The sequence below is a fragment of the Ambystoma mexicanum genome, chromosome 4q (genome assembly GCF_040938575.1).
Source record: "Ambystoma mexicanum isolate Mex_15411 chromosome 4q, UKY_AmexF1_1, whole genome shotgun sequence".
NCBI lineage: Eukaryota > Metazoa > Chordata > Amphibia > Caudata > Ambystomatidae > Ambystoma > Ambystoma mexicanum.
The window spans coordinates 890,645,825-890,672,680 of record NC_090928.1 but is presented as its reverse complement, the minus strand read 5'-3'; the positions used below and the strand labels follow the sequence as shown (position 1 = coordinate 890,672,680).

The following is a 26,856-nucleotide window of genomic DNA, read 5'->3' as shown; positions in this document are numbered from 1 at the left end:
ATGGACAGTTCAAGTTCAAATATACTTGCATGGAATCATAAAAGTAAATAAACATTTTTAAAAAACATTCATGTAGGAAAACGTACATTTCATGGTTGCTTAAGAATTTATTAAAACCTGTTCTATTCATTTGATCGACAAACTTAATTTGACATTTCTCCTTGCCCTAGAAAAAAGTTTTTGAAGTAGCAAATACCTTTTTTTTTTTTTTTTAATTTCATTTAGTTTTTACAAACTTTTCGAAATGTATAACTATAAGAACACATTACGTGTACGAGACAAGGAAAAAAAAAAATCTTAACAAGACAAAAAACTATATAGGATAAAAGAACTAACATTTCCAAATACCACATCCTGGTAAAGATAAATTAATATCAACAGGTCATCCTTTCAAAACATTTATTTCATCATGGTCATATCAGGTGGTACACCGAACTAAAGAGGGAAGCGGCTGACTTTACTTTGAAGTCCTTTGAAGAATAGAAATGTCGGTTAGTTCCTTTGCTTCAAATAAAAATTGAAATTCATTTAAACGAATAAGAATATACAGGATAGCGATCTTGACCCTCATGCATGATTTTTTCCAGATATGAATAAAATGAAATTACCTGGAAGAAATTATGCACGTTTCCCTGTATTAATGATATTGAGGTTAGTGGCAACAGTTGAACCGGGACTGTGTTTGATAGTAATTAAGGTGCGATCTCCTGCTTCAAGCTCACGTACGTTTTTATTTTTAGAATGAACATTGTACAGACAGGGTAGTGAAGAGATTGGATCTCGCCATGAAATGAAATGCTCCGTCCTGAAGAAGGCCTAGCTGTTAAAAGAATAGGAGATCGCTAAAGGATGGGCAAATCTTAGAGAAAAGGCCAAAAAGCTGCGTATCGACAATTGCGTTAAAAAAAATCCCTGTAAAAGTGGGATATATGAAAGTAGTGATCCAGAAGAGGTATGTGGTTATTCTTTTCCAGTTCATAAAACAGTGAGGATTTGCAAAATCTTACAGAAAGTCCCAGTAAGGGATTACAAAGAGAAACTCACTTTTAAAACATCTGTATTAATCTTAATACTGGAAGGGTAACCATATTCATGATTATAGATAGTTCAACGGATGAGAAATATAAACCAACACATGTAAATGTACTGGCACAATAAATGTAATGTCACAAACAGCACAAAAAACTAACCCCACATTATATTATGTTTTTCACTTTGAGTTTGTTGAATGTTTTGTCGTCATTTTGCAGTGTATAGGACAACGGAAACTATTTTTTTAAAAAAATTGTTCTGCTAAATATATTTTAACGGAGCGAAGATTGGAGATCCATTTACAGTAATTTAATTTTCCTTAAGTTGCGAAAAATAATTGTGCAGGATGGTGGTAAACTTTCACTTTTGTGATTATATGGAGAACTCTTACACAGGGCTTCTGCTTCATTACATAGTCTTAAATCTCGATTCTTTAGACAGTATTTCAAATGGTTTTGTTGAATTCTCACGTGCCCAGGGCAAATAATTAAAAAGTGCTAGAGAGATTCATATTATAGACTCACACAAGGGACAATCACGCCCTGTTTTGTACCGCAAGTTAATTAGAGGGGCAAATGGAAGCATGTTCAATCTCATTTTCATAAACAGTGAGCTAGCATAATGTGATTTTATATTCATTAAATAGCTCTTGCTGTTGGGTATTGATTTGTTTGCAACCTTGTTAGCTTGAGCCCATGCACCTTAGGCATCCATAGCTCTGTTGCTTGACTGCATGGAGCTGGAATTGAGCCAAAATTAGTCCAATTACAGTTGGTAGAATGGCAATCTCAAATAAACCAACCATGGGAGTTTGTTGGCCCCTTCACAGCTCATTAGGTCCAACAGACTCTCCTTATAGCTCCTCAACTTGCAGTTAGACCAATGTGAGGCGCAATATAGCAATGGCTTCAGTGCTATTTCACCTAGGTCGGCAGACCTAGTTAAAAATGTATTAGCTGATTTGATGAACTTTTTGGAAGCATAAGCAATTGATTTTAAATAATTCTGGTGGTTGTTAAATGTGTTAAGTCTTCTAATGGCCCCATAATTTGGTGCCACGAAAAGCTGCACGCACAGCCTGAGATCTATATACTTACAATGCACGGATGACATGTATTCCTCCCTGTAATCATATTTCTGGTGCTTGTATCTGCTTAGGTTCAAATGCTGTGTATACAGTCTGACATCTATTGGTAATTGCCTAGTATTGCATCTTTATTTCAAAGATCGAAAAGGGACGTCGACCTGGCCGTGTCTGTAACACTATCCATGGTAAAGTGAAAAAGGGGCAGCAAGACGACTAAAGGAAGAGGATGGTAAGGAACGAAAAGCATTCTTTAAAGATAAGTGTTGAGAAACAGGTCCCCACTCTAGGCCGAAGCTTGAAGGCAAAGGCCGACAACAGCCGTCAAGTTGATGATGCAAGCAAAGATACACAGGACGGCAAACAGGAACAATCGAAGTTTGAAGGATGCGTCAAAGTAGCATGAAACAGCAATAATTCTTGTTAACACTAGCTCTGCATGAAAGAGACCGACCAGAATGGTGGGAAAAAGAAAAAATCCAGAGAACCACGATCCATGAGGGATATCGGGTACCCTACACGTCATGATAGGGATATTGTTACAGAAACGTCCAGGTCGATGACCCTTTTCGATCTTTGAAAAAAGATGCAACACTACGCAATTACCACTAGATGTCGGACTATATGCACAACATGCAACTAACATTCACAAGCATCAGAAAACAGTAGTACTGAATATTTTCTTAGTAAAATTCAACATTGCCCTACTTCTTTTTGATGGCATTAAATTGGATTTCTCAATACGTTTATCCTATTTGCCATTGCTGCTCACTCTCAATCCCAAGTAGACAAATGACGCACTTACATCTATTGGGACGCCTCCTATTTAAATTTGACTCATGGACTTTTTCATCCTCTTCCACTTTCTTTCTCTGCGCACATCTCTGAGGTCTCTAAAAAGTCAAACTTCCTACTGCACCTCCTCAGAGGTACTCTGCCTTTCCTCTCCTTCCCCCAGAAGCTCATGGTCTCCCAAGCCTGGTTCTCTCTAGGTTGGACTACTTTAACAGCCTCTTTCTAAATTGACCTGCCTCTACTCTCCGCCCTATGCAACTAATCCAAACAGGACTGCAAGACTTGTCCTTCACCTCAAGCCCTGGGATCGTATCTCTCCAGCTCTCAAATCTCTCCATTGGCTCCCAGTGGATGCAAGGATTAAATTCAAAACACACTGCATTGTCCACAAGGCTTTCTGGGGCCTGGGTTTAAACACCTTCAGCTATCATACCTCCCCTCTCGAGGTCTTCACTGCTCTACCTCTAACTCCCTCAGGGTCAGTCGTTTTTCAAAGAAACAAGCTGGGGGTAGATCTGTCTTCGGCTGGGGCCTCCCGCTGGAACAGCCTCCCTGCCAATCTAAAACTTGAGGAGAACCATCTCTGGTTCCGTAAGCATCTCAAGACCTTCCTCTTTGCTTCTGCCTTCGCTCCCCCTCTCCCCTGCTGATCTGTTCTCTCTTGGCACCATGCACCTGGCCACCCTCTGTCCTCTTGGCCCAGGTACCTGCTCACCCTGCCACCTTCCCGCACTGCCTCCAGGCCACCCCTTGCACCAGGCTCTGCATCTGTACCCATACAGTCCGACCCTTTTTTCTTCCTGCACTTATCAGACCTACCCTGTCTGCTGCTGTAAACCCAGAACTTCCCAATTGCTTGCTGCACTACCACTGTTTGTTGCCTTGTTTGTTGCCTTTATTATTTATTATTATTTATCTGTTTGTCCTTTGACCGCACTCTCCAGTTCTCCCACTTCTATGCACTTGCGCATTCTCAACGTCACTGGGCCTAGTAAGATTGTGGTTTTGTTCTCCCGTTCCCCTCCCTTGCCTTGTCGCGCTCTGAAACACTTGTGTACGAGCACGGTAGAAATAAAATATCAATGTTGGTTAATGGGTAATTATCGGTTATATAATCTCATGTCTGTTAAGGCATAAATCGAAGCACAAAGGGCGTGGTCTGGAGCCGTGGTTGATGGCCGCCTAGAACCGCCGCTCTGACTCACCTCATCACAATAACGGCATTTCTTTAACTTACCGGTTTGTTTTCTTGTCCTGTCCCATCTCCGGAGGTGTAGCTTCATTTTGGACAGCTTGATTTTGAAGTTGCAACTTCGTTCCGTTCACGCCTGGTGCGCAGCTCTACATCATCCGGGCGCCTGCTGCTCCCAGCTGCGGCCACCCGGCGTGCAGAGACTCCCGGCGCTCTGGAGACCACAGAGCGCCGGCTCTGGCCTTGCTGACTCCTCCTCAGCCACAGCGCCACCACCTGTGGATTTCAAACTTCGGGCTGCTTCTCATAAACGCCCTCAAGCTAAGTGTTTGTTACGACTTTCATATATCTGACTTTGCATTATTCTCCTCACAACATTTTGTGGAAAACACACTGTCGCACTCTACTGAAGTGTATTGGGCAGCATTATAATACGAAAAAGTGGGGAAGAGTGGTTATGTGACATTTGAAGAAAGATTATATTTCTTCCAGTACATTGTTACATAGAAGGAAGTTTATTTAAATAAGAGGGAAAGGGAAAGAAAAGGAAAATAAAGAAAGATGATAAATGGATAACAAAGTGAAGGGCTAATTTTAATTAGGGAAAAAAGACTGTACAAATAGAAGACATCCAAGCAACTTATGGACATCAGGGTTCATATTCAAGATATGTCTGAGTCTTCTCGTCTTCTCTCTGAATTACCTCAGCACTTGCATATCCCAACTCTTTCACTACTTTCTGAAATCAACTTCTAGTTACTGCACAGCCATTGCTACTACCCTCTGCATCATTAAGTACATAGCTCTTTTCTGGACCTACTGCTTGGCCTTGCATTTGCTGCACCTCCTAAATCAGCTGTTCTTATCCTTGGCCTCTCTTGACCCTTCTATACCCACCAACTACAGACCTATTACCACCGTGCCTTTCTTGCTCAAAATATTAGACAAGACAGCATACCAACAAATCCAAAAATACCTTGAACAAAACCATCTCCTGGGTATTCGGCAATCAGGCTTTAGACCCCAACACGGGACAGAAACCCTGAGAGATAATGGGAAAACTGCTCTACTGCTTCTCCTAGACCTCTCGGAAGCATTCGATCTAGATCATCACAAAATTCTATGCAACCACTTGGACTCAGCTGCCCACTTCTCCCAAGAAGCCATCCGTTGGATCGAGTCATTCCTAAGTAACAGATCTATGCGCATCTTCCCCACCTCAGCCGACACCATCCCAATCACCTGCGGAGTCCCTCAGGGATCTTGTGTCTCTCCCACACTGTACAACGTGTTCACGAAGCCCCTGTTTGACGATCTCGATGGCCTGGGTATCACCTACTAACTATGCCGATGATACCCAGATCCTCATCCCGTTGACGGGAAATTGCAACCATGATTTGGCCTTGGTGAACAGGGTGTACCTCAACATCCAGGCATGGATGGCTTCTCATAGTATATGCCTGAATGATAAGACCGAACTCATCATCCTCGGTTCCACCCCCAACGTCACCAAATTGGATCACAAATACACCAGCTTCATCATTTACGGGAACCCGATCAAGGTAGCCAAAGAAGTGAAAACATTAGGAATATACATTGACTCCTCCCTCTCCTTCCACAAACAGGTCAGTTCCATGGCATCTTCCACTGCATACACATGTAAGCTTATAAGAGCAGTCAAACCCTTCCTATCCTCACAGAGCTGCATCACTCTAGCCAGAGCCTTTGTATTATCAAAATTAGACTACTGCAACGCCCTTTACGTGGGAGCCAACAAACAGATTACCAACAAAATCCAGACGTTGCAAAACAATGCTCTCAGAGCAGCGCTCAGCATCCCTAAGAGAGAACATATTTCCAATATCAAGAGAGCTCATAACTGGCTTACCATTTCAGACAAAATCATGCTAAAAGTAGCCTCCATAACTCAAATGCCTCAACAATGCTGCCCCCCGCTACCTAGTCGACAGAATAAATAGATATACCCCTAACAGACCTACCAGGACCTCAATGCAAATCTGCTAACAGTTCCCAGGTTCAAACGAACCAAAACGGGCAGCAACAGCTTTCAGGTGAAAGCAGCCCAACATTGGAACTCCCTACCGCCCTCCTCAAGGACTCCACAATCCTACACCCACTTTAGACAGAACTACATCCAGTGGATAAAACACAATGACTGTGAATTGACTGCCTAACCTACCATGTCACTGCAAACTATGTAAATATGTATATTTTTAAATTGTATATCACTGCCTCTATTGTAACTGATCCAACCAATGTACTCGCTGTAACTACTGTAAAGCACTGCAACTAAACTGAGCAATCTTGTTTGCTCCTGCACCCTCTTATCCTCAGGTCTGGTGCGCAATACAAATACAAATGAATAAACCAAACTTGGCATCTCTTATCTGGTGCCTCAGGCCATAATGGCAACAACGGTCATCACTAAAGACACCCAGCTTTCGTCAACAAACCTGAAAAGGGCAAAAAGTGATTCACCACCTCCGCTTAGCTTAACGGACCCAGCCATTGAGACCATTTTAAAAGAAATTAGAGCACTAAAGCCTTTTATCGAGACCACTAATCAAAAACGTCAAAAACAATTGGATGATAGATGGAAGGGCTTTGAAGACAGAATGGAGGAGGTGGAGAGAAGGGTAGGTCTTGTGGAGGATGTTTCTCCTATGGTAGTGCAGCTTGAAAAAACTATTAAAAGACCTCCAGAGACATAACGAGGATTTGGATAAAATCGAAGCAGACGCAACAATCTACGCATTTTAGGCCTGCCTGAAGGTTATGAAGGCTCAGACCCCATTGCATTTATACAGAAATTACTACCTGCCATACTTAATTTACCTATGGAAACTTCCTTCAATATACAGCGAGCTAATCATAATGGTCCATTAATAAACTCTGCATCCCATCACCCTCCTCCACGAACACGTACTTGCTTGAATATACTCAGCTCCAGCTAATTATCTCAACAATCAAGGAGAAAAATGTTCACTTGGCATGGGAGTAAATTACATCTCTCACAGGATGTGGCAAGGAGTACACACTACGCAGAAAATAATTCTTATCCTTCCGCCGGCCCTGCATTAAAGCAGCTCAGTATTAGATATGGTTTCCATCACCCATGGTCCTTCAAAGTTACTCATGAGGGACGTGCTGCCATGTTTGATGATCCTGCAGACCTGAAAGCATTTATTTGTCCCATCAAGACTGAGGGCATGGACACATCACCGGCTAATGCCTCTACACCTCCTGTGGAACTTGAGGTTTGTTATTTCGCCCATCTAGGGCTTCATCCAATGTTGTTACTCACTTTATATTATAACATTGGTGAGTCGGGTGCTGTTGTGGCGTCACTCTGCTGCTGCGAGAGGTCTTTTCCTTTTGACGGCTCGTGAGGTGTCACATACATCTTGCCTTGTGTGTTTTCCATTTATGTCTTGTCCCCTTCCTGGGCAAGCTCCTGGAGAAACTGGCCATCTCCCAGCTTAATCTCCACACGGAATCTATTGGTTGTCTTCATGATCTGGCAGCTCTGAAGCCAGACTGATGAAGCACGGAAACTGCTCTCCTGAACATACGTGAAGACCTGCTCTCCAACCTTGACTATAACACCCTGTGTCCTCATCTTGCCTGATCTCTCATCTGCCTTTGACTCTTTTAACCATGCCATCCTGCTCAACCGTCTCCGTGATAACCTGGGTATCAATGGTCAGGCTCTGGCTTGGCTGACCTCTTTCCTCTCTGACCGACCCTCCCTGGTCCAACATGGGTCCTTCCTCTCCGCTATCTTTTTCTCTACCTATGGTGTCCCCCAGGGGTCTACCCTCTCTCCCTGGCTGTTCAACCAATACCTGGCACTCCTTGCCCATTGCATCGCCGCTCTCTGCCCCAACTTTCAGTGCTATGCGGATAACACCCAGCTCATTTTCCGGCTGGCCTCTCCCTCTCCTTCGCACATCTCTAACTGTGTCTGCTATCCAGGAGTGGTGTGCCGCTAATGACCTCTGCCTTAATGCCAGTTAGACAGATTCTCCTCATCGGCACACCCGCTCCCTCCTTCCCGGCAGCTCTCTGGCCAGCCTCTCTTGGCCCTCTTCCTGCAAGGCTAAAAACCTTGGGGTCATATTCGACTCCACACTCTCCTTCACTCCTCACATCTCCAACGTTTTTAAGAAGTTACACTACCAGCTGCACGTCCTTAGAGATATTCTTCCTTTCCTCTCCTTCCCCCAGAAGCTCACTCCAGAGCTCTGGTTCTCTCCAGGCTGGATTATTGCAACAGCCTCTTTCTAAATCTTCCTGCCTCTACTCTCTGCCCTTTACAACTCATCTAGAACAGGACTGCAAGACTTGTCCTTGGCCTCAAGGCCAGGGATCGTATCTCTCCAGAACTGAAATCTCTGCACTGGCTCCCAGTGGCTGTGAGGATTAAGTTCAAAACCCTCTGCATCGTCCACAAGGCCTTCTGGGGCCGCAATACCTTCAACTCTCTCTTCCTAAATATCTTCTTTTCAAGCTCTTCGATCATCCGCCTCCAACTCCCTCAGGGTCAGTCGCTTCTCAAAGCAATGAGTTGGTGGTAGATCTCTTTCCTCGGCTGGTGCCTCCCTGTGGAACAGCCTCCCTTTGACTTGAGGAGAACCATCTCCGGAAGCTCCTCAAAACCTCTCTTTGCTTCTGCGCTTTCTCTCCTCCTCTCCCCTGCTGATTTTCCTGGCTGAAACTGAAACTGCACTGGTTACCTGTCCACCCTCTGATCTCGGGCCCAGGTCCCCTCCCCGCCAGTGGCACACCTGCACTGCCTTCCTGGCGACCCCCGCACTTGGGGACTGTTTTCTGTATCCCTACAGTCCCACTACTGTTACGCTCGCCTGGTCTCTGCGGAGGCATTGGGGCACAGTTGCAGCCCTCCCAGGGGCAAGGTCGCTCGGGTCCGACTTGACCCTCTGTGTTTATGTGGTGATTGGTGGTAATAGGTGAGGCTGCTCAGGACTGCTCCTGCGTGGAGAATAGGGGGCGTGAGTATACCAGCTTGTGCGTCCGATCCCCTTCCAGACCCCTTCTCCCAAACCGTGGTACCCGTGGGATGCGCGGTCCCTGGAAAGCTCACCTGTTGATTAGTTTTGGCAAGCACTCCATCCTGCTGCTTCTGGCAGGGGCGCTTGTATGATCTGGACCGAGTTCCTTTAGTGGTCCCCTTGCACGTGGTAGTCCAGTCCTGCTGCGACTAAGCCACTATATGTTCCTGTTTGCCTTTGACTTTCCTCGTCTGTTTTTGTTGTATTGTAAAGTTTGTTGTCTTGTATTGCTGTCCGTTCCACTTTTGATGTTTTCTCTTTTGCTTTCTTCCCTTGCAGGTGATCTTGCCGGCCCGGCAGAAGCTGCGGAGCTCGAGGCAGCAGTCGGAGGGAATGATGAACGAAGCAGCAGCGGTACAGTAGGTGCTAAATTGTTAACTAGGGGGCATGCAGGGTTCAAATGCGGCGCATCCCTAGGACTGATGATCCAACCTTGTCTTTCTTCTTCTTCACAGGGTTCGAGTTTATGGATGCGGAGCGCGGTGCTGCAGCGTCGGGATCAAGATCACTGGATGTCAGGAGAGGAGTCTGCAGATGAAGTGATGAAGCACCGGTTTCCTGGAGGTGAGTATGCAGGAGAACGCCTGGTTTCTAAGGTAAGTAAACTGGTCCAAGCGGCGGTGAGCGCCATGTTGCACGCAAGTGCACAGTAACGCGAAGCACCGACCTTAAGGATGAAGCAGCTTGTATAGCCGAGCTTCTGAAGCCACGCCCACCAGGTTCAGCCTGCCTGCCACACCCTGCCAAACCTGATGAGTCGCCACATGAAGACCAGGCCTAGGGAGCCACACCCAATGAGTCAGCACATGAGGATGTTCTCTGGAATAAAGGCTTTCAGCTCCTGGAAAGTTCTTCTAAAATAAAAACACTCCTGCACTGAAATAAAGGAAAAGCACTCCTGCACTGAAATCAAGTGTTCCTGTTCACATCTCTATATTAGCCTGGCGCCAGGACTGAGTCCAGCCAGGGCCCCTGTGTTTATGGGTCTCAAAGGGACATCACTGAGTCAAGGGACCCATTGCCCCCCACCCCCCATCACTAGATGGTGTGGCTTTTTTGTTCTGGGGCCTGTGGCCATGACAACTACCAGCACTTGAGACTTGACACCTGATGTCTGCACTTACCACAAGCTGGCCATACTTTTACTTATAGTTATTTATTCTATTTATCCCATGTACTGCACGGTCCCCTCCCCCTACCCGCACTTTCCCCCTACTCCCTTCTTATGTACTTGTGCGATCTGAATGACACCTGGCCTAGTAGGATTGTTGTTTTGTCTTCCTTCTGTTTCCCCTCCCTTGCATCGTCGTGACTTGTGTATAGGCGCATTATAAATGCCATACCATATCATCATATCATATGGGAGGTCCCAACCTTATCAATACTTCATTGTTTCATATTGTTCAGTATGAAATGAACCATGTCAGGTTTGCTAGAATTTTGCACTCATTACAGGTTCATACCATGACCCAACAATTACCTAACTGTTTTGATGGTATTTAAACGTGTAACTTGGAACTTTAAGAGTTGAAACAACCCAATAAAAAGGTGAAAGTTTATATCCCATCTCAATAAATTCAAGCCATCACTGGCATGCATACAAGAAACTCACCTATCAAGTGCGGAAGCTTTGAAACTCAAATCCCTTTGGATCAAAGAGGTTATTGCAAGTCCTGTGGTGGGCAAAAAAAAAATTGCTTTTTCCTCAGCAAGAAATTATTTAAAATTCTTGACCAAGATGCTGACACCAATGGGTGATGTGTATGTGTCAAGCTTTTGATTGGTCAGTTCATGTTTCAATCAATTCTAAATATCTTTGCTCCTACCTTACCTGATCCTAGTTTTTGGGTTTCCTTGAAACAATTGATTCTTATTGTGTGTGGCGAAGTTAATCAAGTCCTTGATCCGTTCCTAGATTGAAAATCTAAATGTGTGTTCAAATCATCTAAAACCCACAAATCTTTTTTAAATTGTCTTGCTGAGACTGGCCTAGTTGAACGCTGAAAAGCATTACTATCAAGACTCCAGTGCAACGAACCTGGTCATGTCCTTACGCTTCCAAATTAACAATGAGCCCACTGAATTAGCTGCTGGAACTCTACTAAAATATAAAATCAAGATTTACCAGACTTCCAACAAAGCCGGGAAGTCACTTGCCTATTATCTCAAGACTAGGAAGGAGAGAAATATATAATCACACATTAAAGATTAATCTGGCACCTCCTTTAATCGGTATGCAGTGATAAAATTGCAGCAAAAATGCTGTGGTTTGCCGCGTTAAAGGTGTACCCCATTATACCATTTAAAGAGAGCGGGGGGGTTGCAGCGGTGTCCCCCGCTCCCCTTAAATGGTATAATGGGTCCAGGGGTTGCGGGGGGGGGGTCCCCCACATCCTTAACATGGATTGCAGCTGCAACACCAGAGCCTTTTTGCTGCAATATTTTGTGTTCACGGCCATTTTTGCCACAATTTTAACACATGGAACCCCTTAATCACCCGGACGTTATTTTAAAAAGCTTTAAACAATTTTATTCAGACTTCTACACTCCCGAATCCACTGTCCCCTCCCAGAATATGGATTCCTCTGCAAGAGCGACACTCTTATCCCCAAACTGACCGGTCACATTTTGAGAGCGATATTTTAACTCCCGAAATTACTCGTGCCATTAGGGGATTGGTTAGAGGAAAGGCCCCCGGGCCGGACAGTCTTTCTACCAAATTTTACAATAGCTTGGCCCATTCCATTACCCCTAAACTTAAATTGTTTATTTTCCCACTTTATCTCCCAGAAATCCTCTTCGGGCTCCTTCTCTGAGGATCTACTCATATTATTCCCCAAAGCGGATCCCACACTCCAAGTAACTATAGACCAATTTCCCTCGTTCATGTTGAAAGCAAGATCTTTGCTATATTTCTCGCCAACAGAATTGAATTGGCCCTTCCCCTTGATCAAATCCAACCAAGTTGGGTATGTGAAGGGGCGGAACATCTCTGCAAACGCTCGATTATTATTTGACACCTTTCATGTAGTCTCTAAGGACAAGAAAGATAAACAGGGACGCTGCAGTTGTGCTCGACACGGAAAATGTTTTTGACCGGGTCAACTGGGACTATATGTTTCAATCTCTCCGATGGCATGGATGGATGGATGGAGCAGTTTATATCCCTTGTTAAGCTTCTCTACTCTTGTCCCAAATAATCTATTATTATTATTAATGGTCAATCCTCAGTCTTCTTTCCCTTAAGTAGAGGAGCTATAAAAGGCTGTCCCCTCCCCCCCATTCTTTACATTCTCTCTGTTGAACCCTTGCTAGAACTCATAAGATCTGACAGATAACATTCCTGGAATCGCCTGTGGAAATTTGATTATTAGAATTGCAGTATACGTAGATGATATTCTTATCCTTATTAAAAATCCCAAACTTCACCTTCCTCACCTGCTTAAGAGACTCCATCAGTTTTCCCTAGTGTCTGGCTACAAATTTAAAGAAAGATCAGAGATTTTACACCCCTCAATTCCTATTGCATCAAGCATGACTTAGATGTCTTCGGCTTCAAATGGTGTAGCGAATCAATTAAATATCTAGGTATTCGTTTTGCCTCCTCAACATACGACACGGTGTTACGCTCACCTGGCTCCCACAGAGGCGATCTAAACTGGACAGCTGCGGTCTCCACCAATGTGACGCGTAGGGCCGAGATGACGGACTGGACTGGCCCACCTAGCTTAGTTTGCTTGGCCTGTAGGAATATTCTTCTGCAAATGGAGAAAGGGAATTAACCACCCGTGGAGTTGAGTGTAAATCCCCCCACCACCCCGCTGTTCTCCCCACGGATCACCTTTGAAGTCCCCTCTTATAGTCTCACCTAATGGTTTGAAAAAATGAGCTCTCCATCCTGAATTGAGCGCAGGGGCGTGTTGATAACCAGTTGCTTCACTGGCTCGAAGGAATTGGTGAGTTCTAGAACAATATTGACTCCGAAAAGTATGTAGTTCGTAAGAGTTCAAATGCCTGACTTTCACTCTTGTCCGATTCCTTGCAGTTTGCAGCTTGACCCTAGTGAAGAGTTCCTCGTGGCAACCGGTAATATTCTGGTAAGGATTTGTATTTCCAACACAGTTCGATAAATAATGTCAATATGTAACCTGTTGCTTTCTCCCTTATTCAGGCACTGAGAGAAAGTATGAAGTCTCGGGGAATAATACCGCCGGCGGTAAAATCAGGTAAGTCTAATGTGGTGAGGAGGGTTCCCCTTGATAGTCACTTTGTTTCTTTCACCTTGCTGTCCTTTTGTTTCCCCTTAGGGGCCGGGGTTCGGCGAAGATGCAGTGGAAGCTGTGCCGACCCGTGAAGAGGAATAGTACCCCGGGTGGTGAAATCAGGTAAGTCTATGGGGGGTTACTAATATTCCTCTGTGTATTCCCTTGGCTCACCTTGCTGTTCTTGTCTACTCCTTAGGTGCCGGAATGTGGCGGGAACATGCAGGAGGATGCGGTGGAATGTGAAGATGCTGCGAAGGCCAGTGAGTTCAGCGCGGCGCTGCAGCAGGCGAGGAGATGCGCATAAAATAACTTCCTTCTTCCAGCTCGAAGGCACGATGGATCGGGAATTCAGGTAAGGATCAAAGGTATTGCTCTTGTTCTAACCTTTTCTCCTTCTTTCTCCCTTTTTCTAGGAGCTCCAAACTCGAGGCGAGCGTGGCAGAAGGCTGGATGCAGACTTGCAGGCACGGTGAGCATTATGCTGCTGGATGCAGAATAACACAAAGCATGTGCTGCTCTTTGGGCGTGGTTTAAATAGCCTCCAAAGTAGTCCCAGGTAAGTATTCCTCCCCAGCCCCGCCCAAGTAAAAAATAGTCCCTAGGTAAAATAGTCCCTTCCAAGCCTCATTTGGCTTGGAGCTCTTACAGCATGGTCTGCATCAGGTAAGCTTGCAGCATGGTCTGCATCAGGTATTTTGTATTTGTATAGTGCAACCAGGCCCGAGGGCAACCGGGCGCATATCTTGGCAAAGGGTGCAAAATTACAGTACAGGTTACATTTTGGCATAGAAACAGTATAATGTACAATAGTATCTACAGTCACAGAGTAAAAGTACTAATTACAAAGTGCACATCGCAATATCTACAAGTAGCGAGGAAATATACAAGCAGAGGTAGAATATGAGCCTGTAATACAATGGTCATTTAGACAACATTAGAAACTACCCATAATTTGGTTCTTTGTTTGAAAATGGTAGGGGAATGTACGGATCTAATAGGTGCGGGAATGGAAGTTCTACCCTATGAGCCTGGCACCTAAGGCGCCAGGACTGACTCTCCATATGAGCCTGGCACCATAGGCGCCAGGACCGCACCCAAACAGCCCCTAGCAGGGGTTTTTGGGCTTGCCCAAAATAACTTGATGCCTGCTTCCAGGGTTGCTGGACCTGGTCTGGATCCCCGGGGGTAGGCATCATGACACACGGTCAAACTTAACATGCAAACAATGTTAGATTCAGCGAATTAACCTCAATGTGGTCCCCCCCTTACCTCTCCACGTGGGGTCGGCTTGACACCATTAAGATGATGCTGTCCCCCATTGTTTTATATTACCTGCAACTCCTTCCAGTCCCATGGTCTCCTTCATTTTTCAAGTCTATTTGCTCAATCCTTCTCAAGTTCTTATGGGGCCCTGGTAAATGTAAAAGGATTGCTGTTGCCAAGTTAAAAGCCCCATATGACATGGGAGGGGTTAGGTTCCCGGACTTCAAATTATATCCTTCAGCATTTCTTCTTAATCTCGCTGCTGGTTTGCTCCTCCTAATTCCTCAGACATTCCCTCCTAGTGTGTATTAAAAAAACACCTGGTATATCCATGTGATGTAGCCGATCTTGCTTATGTATTCAGCCACCCCTCTACAGCCCTAGCTGACCCCATTAAGACCACATTTCTGTTCTAAAACCATTTCTCTTTCCACATACCAAGACCCCTTCCAAGAGCCTCTCCCCGTTGCTTTGGCACAATAAAAATATTACTATTAACAACAGAGTATTATATCGCAGATCATGGTTAAAAAGAGGCATCAGATTAATTCAGCAAATTGTCAATGGCTCCTCCATCCTCTCCTTCCAACAATTAAGGAATCTCTTTTCCATCCCCGTTTCAGACTTCAACTATTATAACTTGGTAAATGTGTGCCTTGATGCACTCCATTTCTCGATCATCATACTTTTGCCTGATGCCGCAAGACTTTTGTTGCTAACCATGGTTTCCGATATAAAAGGCCTCAACATTTTACAATGCTTTGACTTCTGAGAATGTTGTATGGCCTGTGCGCCTCACTTGGGAAAATGACCTGGGCTCTGCTCCGAATAACCACACATGGTCTCTATTGTACTCTAGGATCAGGGGCATATCTGCTTCAGCCAACATAACACAGCATCTTCACCACAGAGCATTTATCACTCCCTTGAAATTATCCAAATCCAATAAAGATGCAGATGATAAATGTTGATCATGCAGTGGTGCCCCTGCCTCCTATAAACATATTTTTTGATTGTCCATATGTATTTAAGTTCTGACAGGAGGTTTGGAAATGCCTCAAACTCATTTTTACAGTGGATGCCCCATTATCTTTTCTGAATATGTTTTTAGGAAGCCTGGCTGACACGAACACGAACTTGCATGGCTCTGCCAAGCTATACGACTTGTTCATTGCCGTTGCTCATCACCACAAATTGGAAAGACTCGCACAATCTTTCTATCGAGGGTTGGTGGAATAACACGTGCAAAGAATTGAGTTATGTATGGCCACCAGTTCAGATACTATTCCCAAGTATAACAACAAATGGGCTTTTTTAATTCACTATCTGGACTGTTTTAATGTGTCCTCGCATGGCACATGAGCTTTAGTGTCAGATCGCCTTCTTTCCTTTTGGGCATCGCCAGATTTCTCTTATTTATCAGATTTTTCCAATGTTACGTACCAAAAATATTGCTATTGATGCCTCTCGCCCTCCTTCCCTTTCTTCTCGTGTTTGTATTCTGTTTGTCACCTCGTTTGTCCCCCCTCAATTTCAGCTGGATTGCGGACATTGATGTTGTGGAACCTCCCTTTTCAACCAACTTGGTCCTACTTATTTATCCACTAATTTTGCGGATATATTATTGTATTCCCCTTGATTAAATTGTGATTAATGTTTTTCTTCAATGTTATCAATATGTACTGTTCTTCTTATCATCTCAATAAAGATTAAACAAAAAAGAGAGAAGTCGAAGCACATGCGCAGCATGTCGATTTGTGTTTTTTCTATTTGTAAATTCTTTGAGCTTTGGAGCCGTTAGGTAAGATTTCCACAGAGCTGGCAAATCTTCCTTTCCTGGTTCAACTCCAGAACTTTTTGCTTTTCTCGTGGGATATTTTTCATGAATAACTCAGTGAGTGGGAACCTTTTTCCACACTCACCTGTCTTTAACTCTTTGTATGGGTGTCATTTTTAAGACTCTCCATAGTGTCTTTTTAAAGTTATCATGTCTAACAACTTATTGGCTATAAGTGCCTGTTGTTGCTGGGTTGCCCTAGGGGCTCCCCATTTAACTTTATTGTGCTAACCTTGAATGAACTACAGTTCCCAAGGGTAGAAAGGATCTTTGGATCCCTTTTACATTTTATTCTGTGAAACCAGCACACCCCACCTTATGTGGAGTGCTGGGGAGATACAATGTATCCCCTTTCACATTTAAATTGTAGCAATTCTGTTACAGTGACAAGATTACCTTTAATGGCTGGTGGCAGTGATACCTTTTACTAATTTGGTGCACCTTTACCGCGGGCTGTAATCACAGCTGCAGTAAAGGCACCTAAGGGTGCTCATTTTACCAAAATGGCCCCCGTCTTCTTTTTCTGCCATTTTAGTGTTTCTTGTCTCTTGTTCCTTCCCCTGACATCCAGGGTGGGAAATTCCTTTGTTTGAGTTTTGTCTTTGGCGGGAGTCCCCTGGACACCCCGCCCAGGCTCCAGTCAGTCTGTAAGCAAAGGAAGTGGGGGAGAAGTCCAAAACTTCCCCCTCCTTTGTCTTATGCCTTCCTTCAGCTGGGCCAAATCCCAGTGGGGGGGGGGGGGGGGGGGGGTGGCTGTCCTGATTGGACAGCCAGACGCTCCTTTCTTGTAAAATGCGGGGAGAGAATGGAGAGGTTGTGTTGCAGTTCCTGATAAATACTGGAAACCTGGAAGCTGAAGTCATGTCGACCACTGGAACAGAAAACCTAAGAGGATGACGAAGGAAAAGTGGCGCAAATGATTTCCAGCGACCGGAGAGCCTGCTGTGTAACCGGAGCCTGCTGCAGCCCTTCCTTCAAATCGACCTGGGGTCTCCGAAAACGACAACCCGAACCCAGAGCCTGGTGGGACCCACTAGGCTCAATTCGACCTGCATTTTGAGCCATCCCACGGGTTGGTGCGACCTTGCGTTCTTGCAGTACCCCAATACCCTGGGACCTCCAGCCACTGTGCGGTGCACGGTCTTCCGAATTCCGAATCTCGCTCAAACTTCGTGGGCATCCTGGTATATCTCCAGAGACACGAATCGAGTCCAAAAAGTCCCCTCAGAAGAGTGCTGGACCTTTTAAACGACGAGAATTCAACCGCGATTTTCTGTCTTCTTCTGTGCTCCTTGAAAATGCGCAAAACCCGCAGAACCGCATTCAGCCGTGAGAGAAATCTTGCCTAGAGCCTTCTTCGTCGATCCCTGCTGCAAAGTCCCTTCTGAGGTCTTGTGTTCAGTCTCCAGGACAAGGAATCCACTAACCGGGTATTTGGCTGCAGTCCCTGAAGTTCTCCTGCTGCAATCTCTTCTTCATTGCTGAGGTACTGTGTTGGCTTGGGTACATACTTACCTTAAGCCTGTTGGGATTTCTGTGTAGCTTTGGGGTGTCTTCTGTGATTGGGAGGTCCCTCATCCAGTACACCCAGTCCCACTGCTAGAATCCTGCTGGGGTGTCTTCTGTGAAGCCCCTGGACCCTCTTCTAACCCTAGAAGTAAAGTACTCACCTGTTTGACCAGTTTTCCTAAGGAACTCTGACTTTTGCTACTAAAGAACTTAGCCTAACACTGCCTGTTGGTCACTAGTCCTAGTGACCCCCCTTCTGCCACAGACCACTCACGCTCTAAGGGAAAGGCTTTGAAGGGATTGGGACTTCTGCCTAGAAAAGAAATCAAGTGTTTTACTTACTTGTAAAAAGTTGGTGGGTAACTGTAATTCTAAGAGTGAACAGTTACAAAAGTTCTTACTGATCTTGAATGTGTGATGCACTATTTTTAAAAGTATGGTTAACATATTTTCTTCCTTAGCCACTGTTTTGCCAGTCTAAAAGAAAGTAGATGTAAAGGTATGTTAGTCTCCTGTGATTAGGTTGTGCCTCTTTACAAAAGTAATGTGTTGGTTTGACCAGATTATTCCTGTAGGGTAATTGTATGAGTGTCTTCCAACTGTTGGTATCACCAGGTTAGTCCTGCTAGGATAACTTTAAGAGTGTCCCCCAACTGGGTCTTGCTTCCCCTGAATTGCTGCTAGCCTGTCCTTCATAAGTCTACATTAGGTTGTTGCCTACCTAGAATAACTATTCAGTAAAGTGTGAAATTGGGTTTTACTTTCCCCTTCATGGTGAAGTTAAAGTAAGTGGGTTTTACTTACCTTGCGTTAGCTGTGTGCCACCCAAAACAAGTTACCAGAGTTATTGCTTACCTCAATCTGGGGTTTCCCAATTTCCAAAGCATCTGCAATTGTACATTACATCCTTAGGTTTTACTCACCTGGTATAACTGTGTGTTATGACAAAAGTAGTTATAGGTTTTTACTGCACCTAGAATAAGTGTTTCACTATTCACCAAAAGTATATTGTCCAATTGACTGTTTATGTGATTTGTTCCAAGAGTCACTGTACAACTGGAAGGGCCTACTGTCCTTGTATTACCAAAAGTAATCTGAAAGTAACCATTGGTCTTTTACTCCCAAAGAATAGGCTTGACCTATACTAAATGTGTATAACAAGGTTTTGACTTCCCTAGAAATACTGTTAGGTGTTCCAAATAAGGTTTATACTTGGGTCTGTCTGTGTACTTTCAAGTATAGTGTTGTGTTTTATATTGTGATTTCATATAATGTGTTAGTACTTACTTAACCCCTAGATTTATCTGGGCCTACCTGTATTTAAATAAATCTTTATTTTTACAATACATATCAGTGTTTCTTTGGATCATTTGTATTACAATTTCATTTGTACTGTATCTACTGCCCTCTCTCCCTCCTAAGATAAGCCTGGCTGCTCTGCCTACGCTACCATGTTCTCAGGTGGTACAGTCTTATACTAAGAGTGGAGTCTTGTACTGCCTCAGTTGAATGGTTTTGAAGAAGTGGGTAGTACTTCAGAAAAACTGTCCTAACAGTAGCGCTTGACACCTAAGCGCTTTACAAAGTAGTCATAATGGTACAACAAATTAACATCAAAAGGAGTAACTCTTAATACATAGAAGAGAATTTCAAACGAGACTTGAGAGAGGAAATGGAGGATAAAAAGACAGTGGGAGAAGATTCCAGCGCTTGGAACCCAAGAGTGAAAAGGTGCATAAATGGTTAATTTGCATATTTAGGTAATTTTGGGTCTCACCCTAAATTACTAGGGGAATCCAGACGTGGACCCCTTGCTCACTATTCTTAGAGAGGCACAGATCCACCCTACTGATTAGGTCCAACCAGACCGAAACACGTGTCTGGGGTTTCTGTTGGTACTCTTGTTCAGAGGAGAATTGCCTAGCATTTCGGTGCTGGACCGCCCCAGGGCAGGACAAAGACTGATATGTTTGGGATATCTCTTCTCTGTGAAAGATAGTGAGCTAAAGACTCTGGGTAAGTCTCTCGTAACCAGGACTAATGTCTGGCAGAGGGACTCCCAGGACCCCCTTGTTAATTTGCATAAATGGTAAGAGGCACAGGGCTGGCAAGGTGTGGATAAAAGAAAAAGGAACTACAAACGGAAAGCCCAAGGTGGAGAGCAGAGGCGTAGCCAGGATTGTCTAACAAGTGGGGCCTGAAGTTAATGTAGTTGGGACCACCACAGTGACATTAACATCTGGAAATGCCCACACAGCTCTGGCGAGTGGGCATTTACACATTTTGGGAGGGTCTTGCCAGCTCAGGCTCTACCCTGTCTATGCGAAACCAAATAGGCAGGGGCTGAACCATAAAGACACTTTAAAACAATACAGAAAAAATTAAAATGTAGACAAAAGGTCAAAGGGTAACCAACAGAGAATTAGGCAGCAGAGATGGTATCACAGGGGGCTAAGTTACATAGAGTGCAAACCGAAGAGTGGTAGATGGAACGAAGGTGGGCGAGTTAATAAGCGGGGGGAGAAGAGCAATTCAAAAGGCAGGAAAAAACTAAAGAAGAGATAAGGCGCTGTTCAGCTACAGCCAGTGACTCTTCCAGCACTGGGTGCTTTGCCGTCGGTATATACATATATTTTTTTTAATTCGTTTGGTCTTTAGTCAGTGATCAGCATGTTCTTAAATGTATGTCCCAAAGTTACATGCGAAAGCCATTTCTCTAAGTGTTATGGTGATATCATCTTCGATACTGCAGCTTGCCTCTGAATGGAACATTTAAATATTGTGTATCATTACGTTCCTGGTAATCTCAATATTTCCTGCATGCACAGTTTGGCTTCTGTAAAGGCATCCAAAGCTGTGTCTGCTATTGTGGGAGGTTGACTGGATAAACGTTTAAATGCTCTATGACCTTCCACTCCCACATTATGTAACATACCTCTCTTCCAGTCATGTTCAGAAACTCGCCCCATCTAAAGCTTTCACATAGGCGTAAAAAGTTCATTCAGTTGCGCTCCTGCATGACAGTGTGGAAACGAGAGAAATCTCACTCCAGTCAACTTGATCCAGTAGTTTATTATGTACGTTCCGAGAATAGTTCTACGCCTCGTCACTTCCGAGACGAGTATCCTATCCTGCTCGCCTAACATGGCCGACCCATATAGTACTTTGATTAATGATACCCATCAAATACTTCCAATGCTTGCGCGTTTTCGAGACATAAATACAGCTTTTATTTGTGCCATCGTCGTTCATGCATTTTGTGCGAGAGGGGTTTATAGCGTTTGCTCAATTCCTTCCTGGGCTACTCTCCGGCTCTGCGCACTACCCTCTTCACCCTTCTGGCATTCTAAGTAGGGAAGAGGACTGTGCACATTAAATATCCATGTTTCCACCCAACAGCCACCTCGGCCCTTTTAAAACGTTACATATAATGAGTGTTAAGGAGGCCTCAAATTGCTTCTTGGGGAGGACACATTTTTATTCGAAGGGTTTAATAAAATTGATGTATGTGTCATGTCAGAACGAAAAAACAATCCAAAAGACAATAAGTTAACTTTACATTGCTAGGAGAATAAACGTGATTGATCCCATACCACCTTTGACGGCATCAGAATGTGGTGCTGGGCGCAGGGACAGCGCTAGGCATGTGCAGCTCCTCGCACTCATGGGGCCCTGCGCAGAGGCTGACCCTCTTTCTGTTGGAGAAAGAGGGTGAGCCTCCGAGAATCTCTAGTGCAGTAGTCAGTGGTGGATCTAGCCATCATGCAGCCACATGTCGCTTCGCGGCCAGCCCTGGCTTCTTTCACAACGTAAACGCACATCAAGCTGATTGCTATTAGGGTAATCAGGCGCAAGGCATAAGGATATTCAAAGCTCGGTTACAACATGTACAATACATTTGTGTGTAGGTGCCGATTGGTTACATGTGGGCACAATAAAGTTACGATATATACAGGCATGCACATTGAGGCATGTATAATTTTACAAAGTGGTTGGTGCATGCAGTGTAGAGAGAGGTGCCGGGCAGAGTCAGCAAGGTATATGCCTAGATGTCGGCATCTTTGAGCCAACTAGTGATGCTCTGGCGGAACTTGTGATAGGTTTGATCAATTCTATGACAAGACTGGAGGCGAGCATCATGCTTCATCTTCATTTATTTCTACTCTTCAGCAGTTCAACACATATAAAACCATGAAAAGTGTATAACAAACTTTTCTCCTTTCCAAAACTACAAAATCCATGAGTCCCTGTAGTCCATGCCTCTTCCACCAGTCACAACCCACTTACTGTGCTTGGACCCCTCTTCTTTTACTGCTCTTCAAGCAGATAAGTACCATTTCTTCCCTCTCTGTATGGCAGTGGCAAAGTGACTGTGTGTGAGAGGAAAGATTGTTTTCAGAGAGCTCCTTGACCTTTGGGGGAGCAATTGCCCATAGGTGTGTGAAAGAAAAGGTTGCGTAAAGCATTAGTAGTCTTATAAATTGTCATTGTTACAGACGTGTTCGCGCACAAGATTAGGCGTTTTAGTCTGAAGTCGCCGCAAAGGATTGTCGAGTAAACCCTTGGAAAAGTTTGTCTGTCCGAGCAGGGATTTCTTCGCGAGGCTGACAGCCCTGTGTCGTATTACCGACACCTCAGAGGTTTAATCAGCCTCACGGGCGGTTCCGTAACGGACGCGTCTGCACTCGCGAGGCTCGGCCCCCACCCTTCGGTAGGAGGAGCCGGCACCCGCGAGTTACGCAGTGTGCCGGATTACCAGCAGCCCCCACCCGCGGGTGCGCGGAGCTACCGCGAGCGAAGCACAACGCTCCGAGGGACTAGCCCCCACCCGCGGGTGGGAGATGTTTAGCCACGCAAGATCGCACATCAAGAGTTGCCGCATTAGAGCGTCGAGAGCGGAAAGAAATACACGACTATTGATCGCTCGTACGAGCAGGACATTGGCAATAGGCTTATCAAAGCGAACATAGAGAAAAGAGTTCATCGGTCGTAACGATCGCTCGCGCCGTGCTGTTTGTAAGCATACACAGAGCTCAGCAGTCCACGAGCTCAGGAGCAGTAAAGATCAGGGACTGTGTATCCCATACACTGCTAATAAGCAAAAGATTGGCGCAGTAAGAGCGAGGACCCTTGCAGGAGCCAGAATAAATACAAAGGTGCAGCCACTGAGAGCAAAATAAAAAAAGGGGGAGCTTATTAAGGCAAAACCATCAAGAAGGAGCGGTGGGCGTGCTAAGACACCTGACTCAGGTATTTGGGCACACAGCACAGCAGATGATGTCAGAATTTGAGTGGAGCGAGGAGGAGCAGTGCCAGGACCTCGCTGCCAGCTTTAAGCAAGTGCTGGGAAGTTCTCTTATTGATGCGGTGGCAGAAGGGTTTAAGCCCCTACAGGAGAGGCTGGAGACATTGGAAGCTATGCTTTCACAGCCTAGTAGTAGCACCAAAGACTTCAAGCGCACGCCCACAGAACCCTTGAGAGAGGGTCATAAGGGGAGTAAGTTAGCCCTCAAGAGGAAAGCCTCTGACGACCCCCGGGGGCTTTTTGGAAGAGGCAGATGAAAAGGCCTAAGAGGTGCCTGACGCTTTCGCGAAGCTTAAAGAAGCTCATCTACAAAGGCAGGCAGTGCCAAACCTCATGACCCCCGCTCCAGGGGATGACAATATTGGAGAGACCCAGGCTCGGAAGATTGCTTTATATGAAAGGGATTGCTTTATATGAACAGGCAAATGTTCTTAACATCTTTCACTATAGCCTGCTGGAGGTTTGTGACAAAAGTAACCTTTACCTAAGTGGTCTAAAAAAAAAAGTGTTGGGCTTGTAATATTTTGCATTGTGTGCCTTATAGTTTTCCATTCAGGATATGGAAAATAAAGCAACACCCTTCTTTTGCTTTACCATGTGTCTATAATGATTCACTTATTGTAAAACGAGATGTGTATTTCATACATAAACTAGCTGAGCTTTGAAGCTTCTCTGGGCCATGTGTGAGAAGGCCATAAAGTTACTATTTTTTCCATTTGATTCTGGGAAGTGTAGTTTTATTCTCTCCCCTTTCAAATTTAGGAAAGCAAAGTCCCAGAAATCCAGGGAAACTCAGGACTGGATTGTATTCTCATGATTAGCATTGGGAAACTTGAGAGCTCTGCTCTACAGGACATTATTGTAGGCCTTGAAATCCAAACTTTAGATATCTGTGCCAAGTCGAGCTTGGAAGGGATGTGTGGAGCTGGTTAAACAGTGCATGGGTCAAAATCCGAACTTGACCGTTTAACAAGGGTGTGTGATCCTGGCCAAATAACGTAATCCCTTGTAGTACGGAGTACTGGCCTGACCAGAGCCATCATTAACTTTGTTCTCATTTTGCTGCCTGCCACTAACGTAGCATGGTCCATCCAGAATACTGCCTCACAGGAGAATGAGTGAAACTCTTTGCTATGCCCCATTATGCTATGTTATTGAATCTTGTATAGCACAAAGTCTACCACAAAAAGCAAGGGTCTACGTGTGTTTTGGGGTAAAGCCTGTACTTGGTGCTCTCTAGGCTGGACTACAACAGCCTCTTTCTCAACCTACCTGCCTCTACTTTGCGCCCTTTGCAACTTCTTGGCCTCATGTCCAAGGTCCACATCTATCAGGCACTGAAATCCCTCCGCTGTCTCCCCGTGGCTGCAAGGATCAGGTTCAAGAGCCTCTGCATTGTCCACGAGGCTTTCTGGGGCCTGGGACCTATCTATCTGCAACATTCCCTACCTAAACACTGTCCTTCCAGAGCCCTCTGCTCATCTACCTTTAACCTTCTGCGAGTGAGCTGGTTCTCCAAACAGAGATTTGGAAGAAGTTCTTTATCCTCAGCAGGGACCTCCCTCTGGAACAGCCTTCCTGCCGCCCTCTGTCTTGAGCCTGATCTCCCTACATTCCAGAAACTCCTTAAAACATTCCCTTTCTCCTCTTCCTTCTCTCTCCCTCTACCCTGCTAACCTCTCTCTACGCTCTATCCCTCACCTTTTCCACACAGCTTGCCGACTGGCAGCCGGGTGCACCTCAGAGTCTCACAGATCCCTGGCACCCTCGCCAGTCCTCTCGCACTTGCCTCCAAGCCTGCACTTGCCCCATCACTACTGCACTTGGTCAATGACCCATGAGAGTGGCATCTCTCAGCACTTACCACATTTTTTACTAACTGGGCACACTTGGACCCCCTCCCCAACCGCAGCACTTGTTCTTCCCCCTCCTCTCCTGTACCATCTGTGCACTTGCACAATCTGAATGTACCATGCCTTTGATGATCATCGATCTTCCGTCTCCCCTCCTTGCATGGTGGTTCCTAAATGCACTTGGAAAAACCGCAGAATCGTCCTCAGACCTATTGGCTGTCATCTACACTGTTAACTGTACTATATGCACTTACTCTGCCTGTGCAAACTTATATCATTCAGAAATTCAAGGGCTCTGAATAACAGTCCCCCCCCCCTTGTTCCCTCCCTCGTGAAGCGCTTTGAAACACTAGCCTTGTGTATAGGCGCTTTACAAATAAACATTACCATACCGTACCATTATACTCAGTGTGCCATAAAGCAATATGCATGCAGCAATGACTGCCACTGGGCTAATGTGCCTACTGCTGAGATTTATGTTTAGATCTATGTTTAAACTCCTGGACATGGGTTCCAATCCCCTGAAGTTTCATCCTTCCGAGGTCAGGTTGGAGTGATGTCACTTCCTGTGATACCATATGCAAATTAAGGGGACCCACAATTTATAGGCCCAGCTCTTCCTGGGCATGTAACATTGGTGGCAGGAGTATGGTAACGTTACCTTTGCATGCAGGCGTCATGACCTGCAAAGTCCTTAGCGTATGGCCATTCAGGATGGCAGACCGGGTGTGTTACTTTGGCATAGCGAGAATAAAACGTCGTGCATAACTCGCATGTGACCTCTGAAAGTTGATGCGCGTAGTTTGGCGGTATTAGTATAGTCAGGAAACCTTCTGATGCCCAGCATGACCTCTAGGAAGTGTCAATCTGGAAACACGAAATGTATAAGTATTGTTTAGGCTGTAGGCAAGAATAAATGGTGGGGGTAGATGCCTTCTGGCCAGGGATGAGGCACCCCAGGTAGCTATTATCATCACAGGGTGAACACGTGGATCTTTGGCGTCCACTGCATACACCCAATTAAGTTTGGATTCAGTGAGGACATGAGGGGCCAACCTTGAAGGGCAATGTGCACGACTGTGTTAGAGCTGTCAGGAGGTCAAAATGCAGACCCTGGCGGGCAAAGAGAGGCATGGTTTTGCTGCACGGGTGAGACTCACCAGCTGTGTAGGTGCGCTCGCCGAGCCTTTAGACCAGGTGCCTTGGCTGTGCCACTGCAGGATGATGCCCCTTGTCGGGTGACAACTCGCAACAGTACTGCACGGCAAGACATGGGCAGAAGCCGGGCAGATCTCAAGAGCGCAGCCATGATGGAAACTCCACGCCGGTCAGGAAAAGCACAACTTTTCAAGGTAAGGCACGTGACTAGAGAGGGTTGCAACCAAGTTTGTATGATGGGGGAGGACCGAAGAATCCCTCAGAGCAAAGTAAGGGCATGGTTGGTCATATGAACACTGAATGTCTATTGTATGCAAGAGTAAAATATATTAAGTTAAACGCGGAAAGATTCGCAATTCAGGATGTATATGTTAAGTATTTTTCACCTTGCTACAAGATATGGGTTCGTCTGGCCGACCAGGAGCTTACACGGGGTTTTCAAATCGGCCAACGGCCTAACAACTAGAGGG

The 26,856-nt window shown here is 45.2% G+C and overlaps 1 protein-coding gene across 1 annotated transcript in view; it reads right to left on the bottom strand.

The window, feature by feature from the left end:
- The window catches only part of LRPPRC (leucine rich pentatricopeptide repeat containing), a 1,926,342-nt gene extending 1,899,757 nt beyond the window's left edge, over nt 1-26,585 (bottom strand). Inside the window, exon 1 of the mRNA XM_069608459.1 lies at nt 26,389-26,585. Coding sequence (XP_069464560.1) covers nt 26,389-26,537 — 149 coding nt within the window. The 5' untranslated portion in view covers nt 26,538-26,585. The remainder of the gene's footprint in view (nt 1-26,388) is intronic.
- Nucleotides 26,586-26,856: the final 271 nt, after the last annotated feature.